The sequence below is a fragment of the Chlorocebus sabaeus genome, chromosome 5, assembly GCF_047675955.1.
Source record: "Chlorocebus sabaeus isolate Y175 chromosome 5, mChlSab1.0.hap1, whole genome shotgun sequence".
NCBI lineage: Eukaryota > Metazoa > Chordata > Mammalia > Primates > Cercopithecidae > Chlorocebus > Chlorocebus sabaeus.
In genome coordinates this window covers 19,946,351-19,966,732 of record NC_132908.1, presented here as the reverse complement: position 1 = coordinate 19,966,732, position 20,382 = coordinate 19,946,351, and the positions used below count along the sequence as shown (strand labels likewise).

The following is a 20,382-nucleotide window of genomic DNA, read 5'->3' as shown; positions in this document are numbered from 1 at the left end:
GAGTATCCATAACTTCTCCCTCTTCTTCCTGGCCAGCTAGAAATTCTACCTGTATGCCACCCCATGAGCTCTACCCTGGCTAATAGTAGACCACTCCACCTGACGGATCTTTGGAAACTCTGTCCTGAGGACTTGTCATGAAGGGGGAGACTGCTCTGCAACCTGTCCCCTGACATCCACTGAGACCACGAACAGGGAACAAGTCTGGAGGACAGCCCCACACTAAGCCTCATAAAGGCTCTGCAGGACCTGTACAAAATACAACGGGCTGTTGCTGCCATGGTACCCATAAGAAAATAGCCTGTCCACACCACATCAGGCTGCAGAGGCTTTTCTCCAGGCCAGACTTCTCACTACACACTTATGAGAAGACTTCTCACAGAGCACTTCACTTGCACAAGCTCCTTTTACCCTTATGGCAACCCTAGGTAGTCACTGGGGTAGTCATCCCCATTTTACAGAGGAGGTAAGTAAGACACAGAGAGATTAGTTAACGCAGTCACATGGCCTGGAATTGGTGGAGGTGGCTGGGATTTGACTCCAGCCATCTGACTCTAGTTCTTAGCTTCTCCGCTATGGAGGTGAGTTGGGGATGGAGCAATGGGCAACACCAGCCTGTTCACTGCTCTCAAGCTAGAGCTGGTGAGCATCCAATGGGAACCGTAACTCCAAAGAAACCAGAATAGCTCCTCCATCCAGAAAAGGCCAGAAGCCCTGTGCTGTGCTATGCTATGCAGGAGTCTTCACATCCTCTTTCCAGGGAAACATGGGAGCTCTTGAGTCAAAGTCTAGTTGGCAGGTACTGTCGTGGTGAGAACACTGGAAGTTCACACTACAACCGAAATGACTCTGTGGTTGGGTTTTGTAGAATTCAACATAGTTCTCTAACCATAGGTGCTAATTAAGTGTGAACTGTTCTTTGTAAGACACCCTATCTTGCATTTGCTATAAACAAGCTAGTCAGCAAGTTCAGGAAGGAAAGGCTGGGGGTGGTGGGTGGTTCCAGGTGTTTCAGTGTGCCAGACAGACTTACCATGAGGTCCTTTTGGAACTCCTCTTTCTGAGGGCCACTGCTGACGGCTGACACATCTATGAGGATGCTGACTCTGGCCCCTTTGATGAGGCCAAATGCCTAAAACCAAAGAGGGCATTTGGAAACAGCCAGTACAAGTCTGTGCATCTCCTACACTGAGCTGCTCTATGCGATGCAGTGATGCGAACACTTCCCTCACCCCTAACAAGCAGCAGCAGACAGAAACCCCATTTTACAAGGGAAAAGCAAAACCCAATATCATGACTTCAACTCTGGGCATAACTGCTCTTATTTTGTGGCAGCCTCTTCTTTATAAGTTTTTTCCCCTTATATTTCTTGTCTAATCTTATGAAGTAATACATGGTCATTGTAGAAAATCTGGAGACTGTAGAAAAGCACCCTTTGTTTGAAGATATAAAATTTGATGGCTATTTATATTAGCTTATCTGATTTAATTTCTCTACATCCTTATTTATTTTTTGCCTACTCTACCGATCAAAGGCAGATGTGTTAGGTTCACCAGCTGCAATGGTATCTCTGTGAGTTTCTAATTATGTTTCTTGTTTCTTCTTTTTGAGATGGGGTCTTGCTATATTGTCGAGGTTGGTCTCGAACTCCTGGGCTCAAGCAACCATGTGCCACCACATCCAAGTTTCTAATTATGTTTCTAAATGGTCTTATTACTCTACAGTTATTACTCCTTGACTTATGATGGGGCCACGTCCTGATAAACCCATCACAAGTGGAAAAATCATAAGTCGAACCATTCTAAGTCAAGGACTGTCTGTATTACTTGTCGATGCTATTTGATTCTGCACATAAATATTCATCTTGTTAAAGCTGCATTGTGGATTGGAACTTTCATTCATATGAAATTGATAGTTCTCTAGGGGCAGTAGGTTCCATTCGGTGTTTTTCCTTAAATCCTACTTTATTGGATATCTAATTTTCCTGTTGAATTCACTCTTCTGCTCTCAGAGAGTATTTTATATCTTCTCTGACACCTGCAGCACTCCCTTTCTGTACTCTCCCAGCAAGTGATTTTGCCTCCAATTTTGCTGAGAAAACAGAAACAAATTGGAGAGAATTAAAAAAAATCTTTCCATGCAGAGTCTACTGACCTACCAGCCCATAGCCCTACACACTTCACCTTTTTCCAGTTAAAATGCATCTAAGGCCAACCAGCAACAGTCTAGGCTAACCTTTGACTTGCATCACTGGATCTTCTCTTGCTAAATAGGAACTCTGCTTCTGTGATCATCCCTTCTTCTGGATCATCCATTCCTATTGATTGTACAGCTTCCATCATCATACGAACAGGTTATAATATCGCCCATCTTAAAAAAGATATAGACCTCTCAGGATGCCACCTCTCCCTCCTGCTGCTGTTTCATTTTTCGGCTCTCCATCTTAGCCACACATCCTTACCTCCCGGGGACCCATTCAAGTTAGGTTCTCACCTTCCTATTCCTCTGAAACCACATGTGTCAAGGTGATCAATGACCTTTGTCTTGCCAAGCCCAAGGGTTAAATCCAAATTCTCAACTTTCTCGAACTCTGAGTAGCATATAGCACAGTTTGACTGTGTCAAGAATTTAACAAGTTAAAACACTTTGTACATGTGTCTTCCAGGACACCACATTTTCCCACTTTCCCCTCTATTCACTGCCCAGATTTTCTTAATTTCCTTTCCTAGAGAGTCCCTCCTCCTTGTTCCAAAGTCACAATACTGGCGTGCCCTAGGAACTTGCTTCTGAGGGTGTGGGTCATGGGCCGACAGCATCACCATCCCTCAACTTGTTAGAAATGCAGAGTCTCAGGTCCCACTCCAGGCTTACCTAATTAGAGTCTTTATTTTAACAAGGGCTTCCAGGTGCGCAGTGGCACAATCATAGCTCACTGCAGCCAGGAACTCCTGGGCTCAAGTGATCCTCCTGCCTCAATCTCCTAAGTAAGCTGGGACTATAGGTATGCGCCACCACACCTGGCTATTTGGTTTTTTAATTTTTTTGTAGAGATAGGGTCTTACTGCATTGCCCAGGCTGGTCTTGAGCTCCTGGCCTCAAGTGACCCTCCAGCCTCGGCCTCCCAAAGTGCTGAGGTTGCAGCCACGAGCCATCACGCCTGGCCACTCTCTTCTTTATCTACCCCAGGGTTTGCCAGCTTTGCCACTACTGACATTTGGCACTATTGACATTTGGGCTGGATAATTATCTTCTGTAGGGAGCTGTCCTGTGCATTACAGGATGGTGAGCAGCATCCCTGCTGCTGATAAACTAGATGTAGGTAACAACCCCTCTCCTCCAGCCATGACAATCAAAAATGTCTCCAGACATTGCCAAACGTTCCTGTGGGGCAAAATCTCCCCTGGTGGAGAACTACTGTTGTTTGATCACCTCCTAAGTGATCTGAGTGTCATGCCTTTGAATACTATCCAAACGCTAATAATTATCTGAGGTCCATCTTCAGATTTCTCTTGGAACTTCAGACCTGTGCACCCAACATCCTGCTCCGCTTCTCTGTCTGGAAGTCTACTAAGTCCCTCAGGCTTCACATGTCCAAAACAAGACCTCTTGGTTTTCCTTCTCAAGTCTGTTTCTCCCTCAGCCTTCCCCATCTCAGTAAATGCCATTCAACACTGGCCCAGGTGCTCTGGCCCCAAACCTATCTAATCCATCGGCAAGTTCTGCTGGTCCTACCTTCCAGTTGTGCGTTGAATCTACCATATCTCATTCTGTCGACCCTAGAGCTTGAGTCTAAGCCTCCATCGTTCTCACCCAGCGCAGTTGTCCTGTTTCCACTTTTACCCCCTATACAGTCAAGTTATGCAGCAGCCAGTGTGATTCTTTTGAAACTTGTCAGATCAGGTCACTCCCCGGCTTTATTAAAGCCTTCATCTTTGGAATCAGGCCCTCCTGGACTTCAACCTGCTCATCTAACCTTGTCTCCTTTCTCCACATAGCTCACTCTGTGCTTGCTGCACTGGCCCATGTGCTGCTTCTGGAACATACCAAACTCGTTCCTGCCTCAAGACTTTTGGACTTGCTGTCTCCTCTGCTTGGGACATTCTCCCCAAAATATTGGCAGGGCTCACCTCTGCACTTTCTTTAGGTGCCTTTTCAATCGTCTCCTCTTCAGAGTATCCTCAACCATTCCATTTATTTATTTTTTATTTTATTTTTTAATTAATTAATTAATTTTTTTTTTTTTGAGACGGAGTCTTGCTCTGTCACCCAGGCTGGAGTGCAGTGGCCGGATCTCAGCTCACTGCAAGCTCCGCCTCCCGGGTTCACGCCATTCTCCTGCCTCAGCCTCCTGAGTAGCTGGGACTACAGGCGCCCGCCACCTCGCCCGGCTATTTTTTTGTATTTTTTTAGTAGAGACGGGGTTTCACTGTGTCAGCCAGGGTGGTCTCGATCTCCTGACCTCGTGATCCGCACGTCTCGGCCTCCCAAAGTGCTGGGATTACAGGCTTGAGCCACCGTGCTCGGCCTTTTTATTTTATTTTTAAGAGGGAGTCTCACTCTGTCTCCCAGGCTGGAGTGGAGTGGCATGATTTCAGCTCACTGCAACTCTGCCTCCTGGGTTCAAGCAATTCTCCTGCTTTAGCCTCTCGAGTAGCTGGGATTACAGGCGCCCACCACCACGCCTGGTTAATTTTTGTGGTTTTAGTAGAGACGGGGTTTCAGCATTTTGGCCAGGCTGGTCTCAAACTACTGACCTCAAGTGATCCGCCTGCCTTGGCCTCCCAAAGTGCTGGGATTACAGGTGTGCACCACCATGTCTGGCCTCAACCATTCCATTTAAATAGGCCTTCTGTTCCACTCTCGGTTCCCTTACTCAGCTTTGTTTCTTTTTACAGCACTAAGCTCCATGAAGACAGGACCTTAGTATTGGTCATGGTTTTTTTCCCCCCAGTGAACCATTCCTTTAGCAAGTACTGGTCATGTTGGTAGTCTCAATCCTAGAACAGTGTCTGTTATACAATGACTCAATATGTGTTTGCTGAATTCATGACCCAAATATGGCACAAGGCTTTCTAGGGTATTGCCAGTCTGGAGGCAAGAAGTTGAAATCTAGAGCCAGTTCTATTTCTTTTAAATTAAAAACAAGCTGCCATGAGGACTTTACAGCTTTTGGAATTGAAAACATTCATTCCCTAAACCTAGCCATTGAAGTTCTAGACATTTATTCCATAGAAATAACTGGACAAGTATGTAAGAGGAAATTGGAGCCGGGTAATACCAGATATTCTCATTTTTCAAGAGAAGTCTGATAGCAGACATGAAAGTGAAATATCAGGATTTTAAAAATCTTGGCAACTAATTTGAAAAATATTTAAAACTAGGGAGCCCGGAACAGCATGGCTGTGGGCCAGATTTGGCCTGCATGCCACTAGTTTATAACTTCTCCTTTTATCCTCTGCAGACACAGATCCAGAGAAGCGAGGCCACTTTCTAGGGCCTTAGTGAGAGAGCAGAACAGGAATGGTGACCAGCGATTATCTGGCCATCATATCAGGCTGCCTGCCTCAACACCCAGGGAGCCGGTGAGCTGATTCACAGGTGATCGCTTCCCTGGGCTCTTCCATGGTTTCTCTGTAGCTCTGTCAGAAAGGGGTGGCAGGAAGAAGGGGCTATCGATCCCCGCCAACTTTGACAAAGGTGCCAGGATGGGGTGATGGGGGTGGGTCGGTAAGAGCAGCATGTGCTACGTGGATGCCTACAGAGTATGGGAGGATTTCATTCCTCTGGGGTCTGCCTGTTATCATGGGCAACCAGAGGGGTCCAGCTATAGCCGCAGACAAGCATCTGCTTACTCAACTTGTCCAAGCAAGTGAAGGAGGTTCTGGATCTGAGGTGTAGACCACACCCTGGAATTGGCGGGACAGACAGGCTTAGCACTATGTTGTTACCCACTGTCCTGGGTAGAGGTGGGGATTGGGAGTAGGGAGCATGACTTTCAGCATCTGCTTTTCCCAGGGTTTAAAGCAAGAGTTGAAGATTGTGCCTAAGGGTGGAAGCAAATGGGAAGCCAGAAAAGTGCCAGTTGATGGCAATTAAGCTAAAACAAATAAGAAAGCAAATCAAAGGTTAATTTGCCCATGATCACTCATTTACCCTTGGGTTCTGAGAAAAACATTTAATTAAAAAAATTTTTTTTTTAAAGACAGGTCTTGCTCTGTCACCCAGGCTGGAGTGCAGTGGCCCAATCATAGCTCACTGCAGCCTTGAGCCTCCTGGGCTCAAGAAATCCTCCTGCCTCAGCCTCTCAAGTAGCTGGGACTACAGGTGTGCACCACTACGCCTAGCTCTTAATCAAATTTTTGCGGTTTTTTTGTTTGTTTGTTTTTTTGTTTGTTTTTGAGACAGAGTCTCACTGTGTCGCCCAGGCTAGAGTGCAATGGCGTGATCTTGGCTCACTGCAACCTCCACCTCCTGTGTTCAAGCAATTTTCCTGCCTCAGCCTCCAGCATAGCTGGGATTACAGGCATGCATGACCATGCCTGGCTAATTTTTTGTATTTTTAGCAGAGACAAGGTTTCACCACGTTGGCCAGGCTGGTCTTGAACTCCTGACCTCAGGTGATCCACCTACCTAGGCCTCCCAATGTGTGGGGATTACAGGCATAAGCCACTACGCCCAGCCCTTAATCAAACTTTTAAGAAAAGTGATATCCAGATGATCAGTCTTAGTCTTCTAAATCTCATTGTGGGTCTGAAGTTAAATGCCTAGTGCACATCTGCATTCTCACCTGCCCAGCACCCGTTCCCCCTTCTGGTAACAGTGCTCTGGACTTCCACATGCAACCATCTGTCTCCCTTTCTCAGTCCATGAGGGCTGGGGGGGCTAACCCCCAGTCTCTTTCCCCTTCCCCCATGTCTTTTTTTTTTTTTTTTTTTTTTTTGCCCCAGAAGTGAGCACTAGTTCCAGGCCTAGTCAGATAGTATATTTCATCTCCTTGGCTATGTTGATTGGTGTAAATTGGTCAATGGGAGTTAATCCCAGGATTTGGAAATTGTGCAGGGAACAGGAAGTGAGGTTCCTTTCTACTGGAGCTACTGATCACCACCTTCCTACGCCTGAAGAGAGATGTCCCGAGAATAAAACCAACTCAGAGGAAAGCAGAGCCCACAAGCCTAAAGGTGACATCATCTGAGCACCTGGATCCAGCTGTGGCTTGGGTTTTCATTTATGTAGGTTAGTAAATGCCTTTTTTAGCTTAAGCCAATTTACATTGGAGGTCTATCATTTGCAACTGAAAGGGCTCTAACAAATACAGATGGAATGAGTGAAAGGGGGCAAAGAATTAAACCTACACCCCTTACCTTCTTGCTGTTTTCTGTTAGCCACTGAATTCTCTCTTGATAGACTTCAATAGTGCTGTCAAGACATCAGAAAGACTCATCACCCAAGGTCAGTATCCTCACTGAGCAACAACAGCCACTTACATACACAAAAGCCAAGTATGAATATTTTTTTTTTTTAAATGTGCATAAGGTCTTCGAAGAAGGTGGTGAACATTTTAAGTGCACTGTAGTGCACGCCTGTAGTCCTGGCTACTCAGGAGGCTGACTTGATCACTTGAGGCCAGGAGTTCAAGACCAGCTTGAACAACCTAGTGAAACCCTGTCTCTACAAAAAATACAAAAATTTGCTGGAGATGGTGGTGCATGCCTGTAGTCCCAGCTACTCAGGAGGCTGAGGTGGGAGGATCACTTGAGCCCAGGAGTTCAAGGCTGCATGGAGTTATGATTGTTCCACTGCACTCAAGCCTGGGCAAAATCAAGCAAAGACAAAACTGAAGATACTTGGTTTGCCAGGGCACTAGGTATAAGGGGATTGCAAAAGGGATCGAGTTTATAGGTGCCGCTCTACTGGTAACACAGTGCACAGGATAAATGACAATGGTTTGGTGGATCAAGCGGTGGAATCAGGCCCTCCCGGACTTCAACCTGCTCATCTAACCTCGTCTCCTTTCTCCACGTAGCTCACTCTGTGCTCATTCTGCCCGGTGTGGACAGGTCTGTGGAGGATGGGGGAGGGTGTTCTTATGAGAAAGTTGGAAGACCACCCTTCCACTTGCTCGAATCTGTGGCTTCTCAGAAGAAATTGTTCCTAGTCTCCTGGAAACTGATCATAAAGGCACAACAGAGGCAGTTAAGTAATCATTTCCACTGGATTGATTAACAAAAAACCTAGTTTCTGAAAAGTAGCTGGGGGACCTTCTGGAAGTTGCCTTATTGCATGCCTGGCTGGAGACTAGCATATATCATGTGCACAAGGTAAGGACTCAGTCACTTGAATTTAATTGACTTGTCCTCGCTGGGGGCAGGTGAGATTTGGGGGCCTAGAGAGGGACAAAAGAGGTCTTTGGAAATGAGATCATGGGGTAGTGGGTGGTAGATAGAGTCATAAGGGATACATGAGTTATGAATAGAGCTAAGAGGATGAGTTTTATTTTTATCTTCTTCTTCTTTTTATTTGAGACAGGGTCTCATTCTGTTGCCCAGGCTGGAGTGCAGTGGTACGATCATGGCTCACTGCAGCTTCAACCTCCCTTGGCTCAGGTGATCCTCTCATCTTAGCCTTTAAGTAGCTGGAACTATAGATGCACACCATCACAACTGGCTAATTTTTATATTTTCTGTAGAGTTGGGGGTTCATCATTTTTCCTAGGCTGGTCTCGAACTCCTGAACTCAAGCGATCCTGCCACCTCGACCTTCCAAAGTGTTGCGAATACAGGCGTGAGCCACGGTGCCCAGCTGAAGATGAACTTTATAATAAAACATGTTTGTGTTCAAGATCCAGCTTTGCCATCTACTAGCTGTGTGACCTTGGACAGGTGTGGTAACCTTTCTGAGCCCCAGTTTCACCATCTCCAACATGAAGGTAACAACAGGATTTGTTACCTTCAATTTGCTAAAAGTCAATTTACTGAAAGCCAATCCTCTGAAAATCAATTTGCCAAATGACCAATTAGCTAAATAGACTTGAACATTCCTTAAAATGCTGGATTCACAATTAAAACTGATAAACCAAAATATTGCAGAATTCTTTAAAACCTGTTTCAGTTTCCAACCTAATAAAAGTTACTATAAATTCTACAGTTCAATGGTTTTGAGAAATTTAAGCAATTGGTCATTCCATGAATGGCCATTCAGCAATCAACTTCTGGTTAACTGGCTTGAGAGTAATGATTTTATAAGGGGAAACCCCTTTCTCTTGATTCTCATTCTTTCTTTGCTGGCTGCCTTGTAAGATGTCCCTTTGCTCTTCCTTCATCTTCTGCCATGAATCATGTGGAACTGTGGGTCCATTAAACCTCTTTCTTCTGTAAATTGCCTAGTCTCGGGTATGTCTTTATCAGCAGCATGAAAATGGACTAATACACATGTGCTATCAAAATCTGGTTTAGGAGTGGGGATGCATGCACGTTTTTGCCATATATTTGCAAAGGTATGAACGCAATCAATTTGACATTGAAAGTCATTACTCTTAACCATTAAACACCACATGAAGCTGTGTCATCCAAGGGACTATGGATTTCTGTTTATATTTTTTTAGAGATAGGGTCTTATTCTGTTGCCCAGGCTGGAGTGCAGTGGTGTGATCATAGCTCACTGCAGCCTCGAACTTCTGGGCTCAAGTGATCCTCCCAACTTCATCTCTCAAAGCGCTAGGATTATAGGCATGGCCCACCATGCCTGGCCCTAGACTATGGATTTGAAAAGGCTGAGAGACATTGATCTGGTCCAATCTTTCTATTTGAGAAAAGAGGAAATTGGGGATAGAAGTGGGAAGAGACCTGCCCATCTCCCTGGGTGGTAGACTTTTTTTTTTTTTTTTTTTTTGAGATAGGGTCCCACTCTATTGCCCAAGGTCTCACAGATGTTGCTGTTTGAACAGTAACTTCCAGGCTACTGAAATGACATATTTCTGTTTTTTTTTTTTCCTTTCTTTTTTTTTTTTTTGAGACAGAGTTATGCTTTTGTTGCCCAGGCTGGAGTGCAATGGCGTGATCTCGGCTCACTGCAACCTCCACCTCCTGAGTTCAAGCAATTCTCCTGCCTCAGCCTACTGAGTAGCTGGGATTACAGGCATGTGCCACCAGGACTGGCTAATTTAAAAAATATATATTTTTAGTAGAGACAGGATTTCACCACGTTGGCCAGTCTGGCTTCAAACTCTTGACCTCAAGTGATCCACCTGCCTCGGCCTCCCAAAGTACTGGGATTAGAGGCATGAGCCACCATGACCAGACTGAAATGACATAATTCTTGAGCTCCGTGGTGTTGGGAGGATGCTAAGAAACATACTTACTCAGAAAGCTTTGACTCAAAGTGGCGGATGATCTGGGTAGAGAAACGTATTTTCTGCACAACATTGGTGTCCTCCTCCCTGAAGAAGCAAAGCCTTATGAGGGGGTCTCTCGGGCCCAGGGGGCTGCATGTGTTGCTGCAGCTGTGGGGGTTGTGGGGAACAGCTTCAGACTTACAGCACTTCTGTGCCCTGGCTTATCAGGTCAGCCAAGGTGAGCTTCTGACACTTTAAACTGTGAGCCGAAAGCCAGTCTTCAGAGTCCTCCCAATCTGAAGACTGGGTCTTGCTCACCTGCAGCCTCTGCAAGATAAAAACCAGAATCAAACAGAGAAGTAGAAAGAGAGGGAAGAGGTTCCCTTCACACAGATACCCAATGGGGGCCAACTCAGACTGATCCTATCTTTTTTTTTTTTTTTTTTTTTTTGAGACGGAGTTTCACTGTTGTCACCAAGGCTGGAGTGCAGTGGTATGATCTTGGCTCACTGCAACCTTTCTGCCTCTCGGGTTCAAGTGATTCTCCTGCCTCAGCCTTCCAAGTAGCTGGGATTACAGGCATGTGCCACCACGCTCAGCTAATTTTTGTCTTTTTAGTAGAGACAGGGTTTTGGCATTTTGGCCAGGCTGGTCTCAAACTCCTGACCTCAAGTGATCCACCAGCCTTGGCCTCCCAAAGTGCTGGGATTACAGGCATGAGCTACCATACCTGGCCCCCTGGTTTGTCTGTTTTAGAGACAGGGACTCGCTCTGTCACCCAGGCTGGAGTGCAGCGGTGTGATCATAGCTCACTGCAGCTTCGAAGTTCTGGGCTCAAGTGACCTTGCCTTAAGTTCTGTGCCTGAGGTCTGCTCTGCCCTCTGTCTCAAAGGGAAATTAGCAAGTGTTGAAGAAGTGTGAAAAACACTCTTATAATTACTGCAAATACTTAGATAGCACTTATTACATGTTAAGCACTTTCCATACATTAACTCATTTAATTTTACAAAGTAGGTTCCATTATGATAACCCCATCTTGCTGACCAGGGAACTGAGGTACAGATAATTTAGGCAATCAGTCCAGGGTCATGCAGCTAGAAAGTGGCAGATGTGGAATTCAAACCCAGGCTGTGAAGCTCAAGTCATGCTTCTAACCATGGTACTATGTTGTCCCTCTAAACGAGCACCAAACTGTGACCATCTCCATGAAGGAGTGAGAGGACTGAGGGGTCAGATTACTTTTTCATTGTGTGATTCTATGCTAACAAATGTCCTGCCCTGGAAAGGCACCACCTAAAATCGTAGGTCTCTGTCGCATATCTAGGGAAACACAGCTCTCTATCACATGGACACTAGATGTCACTCTTTTCACCTTTCAGACTCAACCTTCTCCCTGGTTGGAAACACTGAGCATGGTAGACATTTTTTTTTTTTTCTTTTGAGACAGGGTCTCATTTTATTGCCCAAGCAAGAGTGCAGTGCCACAATCTCAGCTCACTGCCAAAATCTCAGCTCATTGCAGCCTCAGCCTCCCAGGCTCAAGTGATCCTCTTTCCTTGGCCTCCTAAGTAGCTGGGACTATAGGCATGTGCCACCATACCTCGCTAATTTGTGTTTTTTTTGTTTTTTTTTTTTTGGTGGAAACAGGGTTTCACCATGTTGCCCAGGCTGGCCTCAAACTTCTAGACTCAAGCGATCCTCCCATCTAGGCCTCCCAAAGTGCTGAGATTACAGATGTGAACCACTGTGCCTGGTGAGCATGGTGGACTTAATAATTCACCTTTCTTCCATCTGTGTTGCTTTTGAAATAATGTCACATTTTAGGACACAGATTTTGTATTATTCATACTTGAAGACACACTATTAAACACATTATGGATTCTGACTTTAGGCCATGCTGATTATGTAACTCAACTAGTTCATTTGCATAGAGAATGGTAAGATCTTTGTGTTGGAGCAATCCTTTCCCTCTTTCCTTCAGGTTCATCTGCAAGGCAAAGGAGGCCCCAGCTGTGGCTGATAAATATAAGAATGATCCTGTGTACACCTGGGAAGTCATGCATTTTGATATAAAATTAGAGGAAAGATGCATGTCATCAACATCTGAACTCATTACAAGACTTCTTCAGAATCTCAAAACTCTATCAACCTTTCCTCATCTCCTGTAATTAAACTTGCTTTCCTGTAAGTGCCAGAACCTAAGTAAATCATGAGTATTTTTCTGATTGTTTAATTGCCAGCATTATAACTGGATTGTTTTTGACTGTCATTTCAAAGGTATCATATTTAAACTCTAGTGTGGGTTAGGTACATGGTTGTGCACTAGCCTTGCTTGAACATGGCAACCACTGATTGCCAGTGTGTCCCTGTTAGAATGAATTCTGAGTTCTAGACAATCCACTCATCCTCTTGGGAAGGCCCATTGAAGGTCAGCCTAAAATCGTAGTCTGGTTAGAGGTTTATTCAACTATTATGCCCCATTTGTCCAACAGCACTTCCTGAAATGGATTTCTGAATCTAGATTTCAGGGAATCTCAAAAGCAAAGCAAATCTCAGGAAGGGGAATTTTAGAATCAAATGCTTAAGACTTCAGGCCTTGATAGCATGATCAGAGTCTTCACATGCTCCTGAATATTTAGTGACATGGCCAAATAGGCTATACAATTTCTATATAAACAGAGATTCTTCAGTCATTTCTAAAGGCAGAGGATTAGAGATAAATGCTTAATTAATCTTTTTCAGTCCTAGAATCCTATGAGAAGGAAGAAATCCCCAGAATTTAGCACATTCTGCATTCCCTGAATGATTTGTAGTATCACGACCCAGTTAAAGTGACATGGTCTTTACCAGTAAGTCCTGTGTCTGGTTAACGTGTGTAACCAGTAATCCATTGTCTGAATTCTGACCAAGTCCATTCACATTCTTCTGCTTTAGTGACTTCTTTGAATCTCTGCCAGTGTTTCTCCTAATGCTACAAAACATAAAGTAATTTGATGAATGCCTGTGCACTGGGCATTGATTGGTTTGACATCCCCAGTGCCTCCTCTCTTTGCCTTAATCCCTACAAGGATTCTAGAAACATTTTTCTGTGCAGTAACTGAGAAGGGTTCCTGTAGTCCTGATAAAATGTGGACTCCAGTTCCATGAGATATTTTATTATTTAGATAACTAAAGCCCTCAGGTGACTCTAAGAAGATCAGTGACCCAGTCTCACCCTCAGCTCCCATGAACAAAATGCTGTTGCTGTTTTCATTTGCAAAATCAGAGAACTATGCTTACCAATGGTTTTCCAGAAACATATTTTCTTGGCCATGGAAAACATGACTAGTTTGTGTAGCCATTGCAAAACACCCAATGCTTATTTTCCTAAAGAAGGAAAGAATACCAGAAAACAGGATAAATGTGGCATACAGACAATAGTTTTGGGGGGTATCTATATTCAGCACAATGCTTTTCTACATTTTTAAATTAATTTTTTTTTTTTGAGATAAGGTCTCACTCAGTTGCCCTGGCTGGAGTACAGTGGCCCAGTCATGGCTCACTGTAGCCTTGACCTCCCAGGCTCAAGCAATCCTCCCACCTCAGCCTCCCAAGTAGCTGGGACTACAGGCACAAGCCACCATGCCCAGCTATTTTTTTCTGTTTATTGTAGAGATGGGGTCTCACTATGTTGCTTCGGATGGTCTCGAACTCTTGGGCTCAAGTGATCCTCCCACCTAGGCTGGGATTAGAGGTGTGAGTCATCATGCCTCGCCATTTTTAAAAATTTTATGGACAAGGTCTTGCTTTGTCACCAAGGCTGAAGTAATGTGGTGCTAACATAACCTAGCAGCCTCGAACTCCTGGCCTCAAGAGATCCTCCTCAGCCTCCCTAAGTCATGGGATTATAAGAGTGAGCCATTGTGCCCAGCCAACCCTTCTTTAATTAATTCATTCAGTAAATACTTATTGAACACCTACCAGGTATCAGGCATTGTGCCTGGTGCTGAGGATACAATGGTGAACAAGATAAAGCTTTCTCAACTTCAACACTTTAACTCTTGGACCGGATCATTCTTTGCTGTGGGGGCCGTCCTATGCATTGTAGGATGTTTAGCAGCATCCTGGCCTCTACCTATTAGATATCAGTAGCATCCCTCCGCACTTTTTCCCAATGTGACAATCAGAAATGTTTCCAGACATTGCTTAATACCTCATGGACAGCAAAATTGTCCCTAGTTATGAACCACTAAGATAGACATTGTCCTTGTCCTCCCAGCGCTTATATTCTACAGGGGGAGACTGATATTAAAAAACTAAATAAAATAATTACAAATTGTGGAAAGTGCTGAAGGAACTAAAAGTATGTGATAGGAAGTAATCAAGGGGACAGGCACGGTAGCTTACACCTATAATCCCAGCACTCTGGGAGGCAGGCTGAGGCAGGAGGTCACTTGAGGCCAGGAGTTCAAGACCAGCCTGGGCAACCCAGCGAGACCCCATCTCTATAAACTAAATAAAGATATATTTGCCAGGTGTGGTGGCATGTGCCTGTAGTCCCATCTACTTGGGAGGCTGAGGCAGGAGGATTGCTTGAGCTCAGGAGTTTAAGGCTGCAGTGAGCTATGATCATGCCACTGCACTCAATCCTGGGCGACAGAGGGACATTCTGTCTCTAAAAAATAAACAAAAATCCACACCTAAATCCAATGTTACACCCCCTTTTCTCCCTCCTGCTTAAAACTGATCAAAGCCTTCTCTATTTCTAGGATGAAGACTGAGATCCTTCAGATGACAGCTGAGGATCCTCAAGGTCTGGCTGCTCCCACCTACGCCTCTAGATTTCCCACTTCACCACTGCTCCCCTCTGTGTTCCACAAGGGCCTCCCTTTCCAGTTCTTGGAATTCTCTAGTTCCTTTAACCACAGGGCCTTTTCATGTGCTGCTTCTTTGCTCTGGAACATTCTTCTCCTTCTCCCCTACCCTAATCATCTTGACATTTTAGCTCAGATACCATTTCCTCCAGGAAATCGCCAACATCCCATTCTATTTCGGTTTCCTTTGTTTTATACAGACTTTCATAGAACTATGCTCTTTTAGGGCAGGTATCTTAATTTGGAATGATACATTCATTAGTGGGATTTTTAAAAATTTGTGTGTCTCTCCCCTTACACTGTAAGTTACATTAGAGCAGGGACTGGCAGACACTTGATAAATATTTTGAGAAGGGAAGGTGAAGGGCCAGGAGGTTGAAAAACTCCCTTGGTTCTTTTTTTTTTTTTGAGACGGAGTCTTGCTCTTGTCCCCCAGGCTGGAGTGCAGTGGCGTGATCTCGGCTCACTGCAAACTCCACCTCCTGGATTCAAGTGATTTTCCTGCCTCAGCCTCCCACATAGCTGGGATTACAGGTGAATACTACCATGCCCAGCTAATTTTTGTAGTTTTAGTAGAGACGGGGTTTCACCATGTTGGCCAGGCTATTCTCAAACTCTTGACCTAGTGATCCACCTGCCTTGGCCTCCCAAAGTGCTGAGATTACAGGCGTGAGCCACCATGCCCAACCTGCCTTGGTTCTTGAATTTCTAATTATATATGCCAGGCACGTGTGAGACCTAACTTTCTGCTCTTGGGTTCCATGAGATACCCATGAGATACTGTTTCTTAGAATTATCTACCTTTTTTTGCTTCAGCTAGCTCCTTTAGCTTTCTGTTATTTGCAACCAAAAGAAATACCAGCTAAGACACAGCAAGTGAGAGACTCTGAATAAAGTTGCAGCTTAAACATTAGAGTGTGTGTTCTTGTGAAATCATTAAATTACACAGCCTAATAATGGTTTGGCAACTTGCTTTTCTCTTTCAGGTCTTTAATCTTTTATTCAGAGGATGCTTTGTTTTCTGGGAAGCACCATGATAATGTGGCAATGCTTTAAAACACACACACACACACACACACACACACACACACACACACACACACACGGCTTTACTTCAGCAAGCTGTCCTGGGAGACTCTAATGGCAGAGACTGTTGAAATAGAAATGCCTCATGAACACTGGCCGCCCCGTAGTGTCTCACTTCCCTCTTTCCAGTCAGTGATTAACAGCTCTTAATGAATTCAGAGGACTGCACGACTAGATTCTGGGGTGACTGGTGCAGGCTGATGGAGAAGGGGTTGAAATGCATAAAAATAACAAAACAAAATAGTGCTCCAGAAAGAGCATGGGGCTGGGTGCAATGGCTCATGCCTGCAATCCCAGCACATTGGGAAGCTGAGGCAGGGAGATTGCTTGAGCCCAGGAGTTTGAGACTAGCCTGACCAACATAACGAGACTCTGTCCGTACATTAAAAAAAAAAAAAAATTAGCTGGGCATGGTGATGTGCACCTGTAGTCCCAGCCACCGGGGAGGATGGAGTGGGAGGGTCACTTGAGCCCAGGAGTTTGAGGCTGCCATGAGCTGTGATCTCATCGCTGCATTCCAGCCTGGGTGATGGAGTGAGACTCTGTCTTAAACAAACAAAAAAACAAACAACAACAACAACAACAAAAGTGCTGAACCTTTGGTTTCTTCATCTTCAGAATGGAATGGGGACAGCAGTAACTGACCTGCCTACTTCAACACCGTTATCAAGAGGATCAAATGAAATTGAGAAAATAGAAGTGCTTTGTGAAATACGAAGTACTATAAAAATGCAGAATGCCGGCTGGGCGCGGTGGCTCATGCCTGTAATCCCAGCACTTTGGGAGGCCGAGGCGGGTGGATCACAAAGTCAGGAGATTGAGACCATCCTGGCTAACGTGGTGAAATCCTGTCTCTACTAAAAATACAAAAAAAATTAGCCAGGCGTAGTGGCAGGTGCCTGTAGTCCCAGCTACTTGGGAGGCTGAGGCAGGAGAATGGCGTGAACCCAGGAGGTGGAGCTTGCAGTGAGCTGAGATTGCGCCACTGCACTCCAGCCTGGGTGATAGAGCAAGACTCTGTCTCAAAAAAAAAAAAGTAGAATACCATAAAATGTGGGCTGCATCTTCAAGCACTTCAGCATATGACATGAAAACAATCATGTGTTTCATGAACATTTATAGAGCGCTCACTGCGTGCCAGAGAGAACAGGTGTTGGGGAGATAGACATGAACAGGACGCAGCTCTTTCCCTTAGGCCTTTGCTCAAATGAAATCTTATTAGAGAGGTCTTCTGTGAGTACTTTAACTCAAACGGCACCTCCTCCACCTGCCTTTATCTTTCCCCACAGCATGTTTCACTATATATATTCACTTATTTACTTACAAGTAAATACGTTCTATATATTTACTTATTTACTTGTTTTATAATTTCTCTATATTTAGTTACTTACTGTTTGAACCTCTGCGCACCCCTCCCACATAAACATACTAGAAGTAGATCCATTTGGGCCAGGACAGTAATGTTCACTGCTAGGATATTTTTGCATAAAATAGAGTCTAGAACATAGTAGCTGCTCAAAAAACATTTGTTGAATAAATGCATTCAGAGCAGGTCTAGAGTTTAGGCAAAGGTGAGCTGAATTACACTGGGGGGTGATTGCAGGAGAGGAAAAGAACAAACCAGTCCATGGCAGATGGCATTATGGTCCAAGGGAGAGAGGGAACCTTGATTATTGGGTGAAAATAATAATAATAATAATAGGAGTCTTTCCTGAACCCCATTCACTGTCCCCAATCCCCCAGGGAGGAAACCACTCCTCCTGTGGAAGTCCTCCTGTTGCTGTCCCTTCACTTTGTCATATGGAGTTGTCATGGCCTGTCTCCCAGACCGGCTCCATGACTTCCTTGTCTACTGGCAACCCCAGCATTTAGCCCAATGCTCAGCATGTAGGGAGTGGATGCTTCACACCCTAGGCTACCTCAATCTTGTCACTCAGTCCAGAGCTTAGCATCTGGCCTCCCCCACCCCCTCTGTCACCACCCCTGTCAACCCTTGTGACGCTCACCCTCACCTGTATTTCTTCATTTACTTCTCCATCTTTAGGAGAAGGGTTCCTGGCACTCCAGGGCCTTGCTTCTCCTAGATCTCACTTCTGGTTTCTCCAAGCTCCTCCAAGCAACTCAGCAGTGAAGCTTGCCCTGTGGGAATGTGTTAGCTGGTCTCCAAGGTAACAGACTGCACCACTGCAGCTCGGGGCAGGGAAAGGGAAAACCTTCCTCACTCCAGGGAAGAAGTCACCGCTGTGTTGTTGATAACCACTTCTCCCAGGTCACTCTGCTTTTCCCCACCTTCACAAAAACCTGGAAGCAGGATTTAGACCTTTTTTCAAATTTCAGAACCTCTCAGTCAGCACAGAACTATGGTTTAGGCCAGTAAAGCCCTGGTGCCTGTGGCCTTCCTGTGGTAGGAACGGAGGAAAGTTTCCAGAGAACTCTGCCACGTGTGGCAAAGGTGGTAACTTTCTCTTCCTCCTCAGATTCCCTTGGGTTCCCTGAACACAATCCTTGGGAGAGGTCAGACAGTCCCCTGTCCCTACCCGGTCCAGCCCCACCTAAACCTGGCTAATACAGCCAAGCTCAGTGACCTCTTTGCATCAGAAGAGATCATCTGTCACAGTGGTTCCTAAGCCCGGGTGCCCATGAGAATCACCTGGATTGTTTGCTAAGAAAACATTCCCATTCAGGAGATTGATTCAGAACTGTGAAAAGGTGTGGGAATGCGCATTTTTAACAATGGCCCCAGGTGATTATGATGTAATTAGTTCTTGGCCCATAGCTGGGAACCTCTCTAAACCCTTCTTTTATAGCGGTCAAGAGAGACAAAGTAATTAATGTCTCCGAAGTCAACCAACTTGCAAGCTGCTAAAGGATCTGTAGTTAGTTTTTTGAATCTAGGACATTTCTCAAATCGGTTTCCACTTTCTGAGAGTTTTATAAGTTTTATGAACTTTTATCAGTTAGAACATAAGGTTGGGCGGTGGCTCATGTCTGTAATCCCAGCACTTTAGGAGGTTGAGGCGGGAGGATTGCTTGACGCCAGGAATTTGAGATCAGCTTGGGCAACACAGTGAGACTCCGTCTCTACAAAAATAAAATAAAATAAAAATTAGTCAGGTGCAGTGGCTTGTACCTGTAGTCCCAGCTACTTGGAAGGCTGAGGTGGGAGGACTGCTTGAGCCCAAGAGTTCAAGGTTATAGTGAGCTATGATCGCACCACTGCACTCCAGCCTGGGCTACAGAGCAAGACCCTGTCTCAAAAATAAAGAACATATGCCACCTGTGGTAGTCATCATATGGTAGGGAACACCCTTCAGATGTTGGCCCCAGCAGCCATGCCTATAGGCCAGGTCAGAAACAACCAACATGCTCAAAATAGAAACTTCTTATTAACCACCGGTCACCGGGGTTGAGAACACCATGTATAAGTCCACAGCATTTGTTATGTGGCCAGCACCAATAAGGCAGAAAATGAGGAAGATCAGAAAGAGGTAAGGAGGTCCCAAGGGGCTGTGAGCAACAAATGGCTACTCTGTGAACAAGAGATGAGGGTCCTTGTGCCCATCTTGGTTGGAAATTTTGGGTGGAAGGGGCTGGCTAATTTTGACATCTTTTTTTCTTTTAGGCACGGGAACCCCAAGCAGGTCATCTACCACCCTCACACCTTTCTTTGCTTCCTGGATATATGGGTTTTCAACACTGTGCATAGAAGTAAAGTCCAACACTGGAAACTCTTTGTTTCTGCTTTCTTCTACTTGAGCCTACACAACACACATTCTGAATAGATCTCTGCCAGGTGGATAAAGCAGAGTAAGCCTTTCAGGCTGTAAGACCCATCAAGAGGAAAGCTGTGTGGGTACCATGTTTCTTGGCTCCCTTCAGGATGCAGATCATGACGACACCCATGGAAAGCATCAGAGCACAACAGACATTTCTCCTACCGTAGGCTCTTGGAAATGGATCAGGGTCAACTCATCTCTGGTCTTTTATTTAGGAGCTCTAGCGTGGTCCCATTGCCCAGGAGTATGGTGGGATATATCTTTCAGATATTAATTTGTTTTGCCTTCTTTCTTTCCTCCATTTCAAACCAGGAGCAGGTGCTTTGGGTTGGGTTGA

At 45.1% G+C, this 20,382-nt stretch overlaps 1 protein-coding gene across 1 annotated transcript in view; it reads right to left on the bottom strand.

Moving 5' to 3' along the window:
- The window catches only part of VWA3A (von Willebrand factor A domain containing 3A), a 64,552-nt gene extending 45,181 nt beyond the window's left edge, over positions 1–19,371 (bottom strand). Inside the window, exons 1-7 of the mRNA XM_073015227.1 lie at positions 18,282–19,371; positions 13,610–13,696; positions 13,178–13,301; positions 10,533–10,657; positions 10,358–10,435; positions 7,362–7,416; positions 1,034–1,132 (exon numbers count right to left, since the gene is read on the bottom strand). Of these exons, the coding sequence (XP_072871328.1) occupies positions 1,034–1,132; positions 7,362–7,416; positions 10,358–10,435; positions 10,533–10,657; positions 13,178–13,301; positions 13,610–13,696; positions 18,282–18,295 (582 nt within the window). The 5' untranslated portion in view covers positions 18,296–19,371. The remainder of the gene's footprint in view (positions 1–1,033; positions 1,133–7,361; positions 7,417–10,357; positions 10,436–10,532; positions 10,658–13,177; positions 13,302–13,609; positions 13,697–18,281) is intronic.
- Between the last annotated feature and the right edge of the window lie 1,011 nt (positions 19,372–20,382).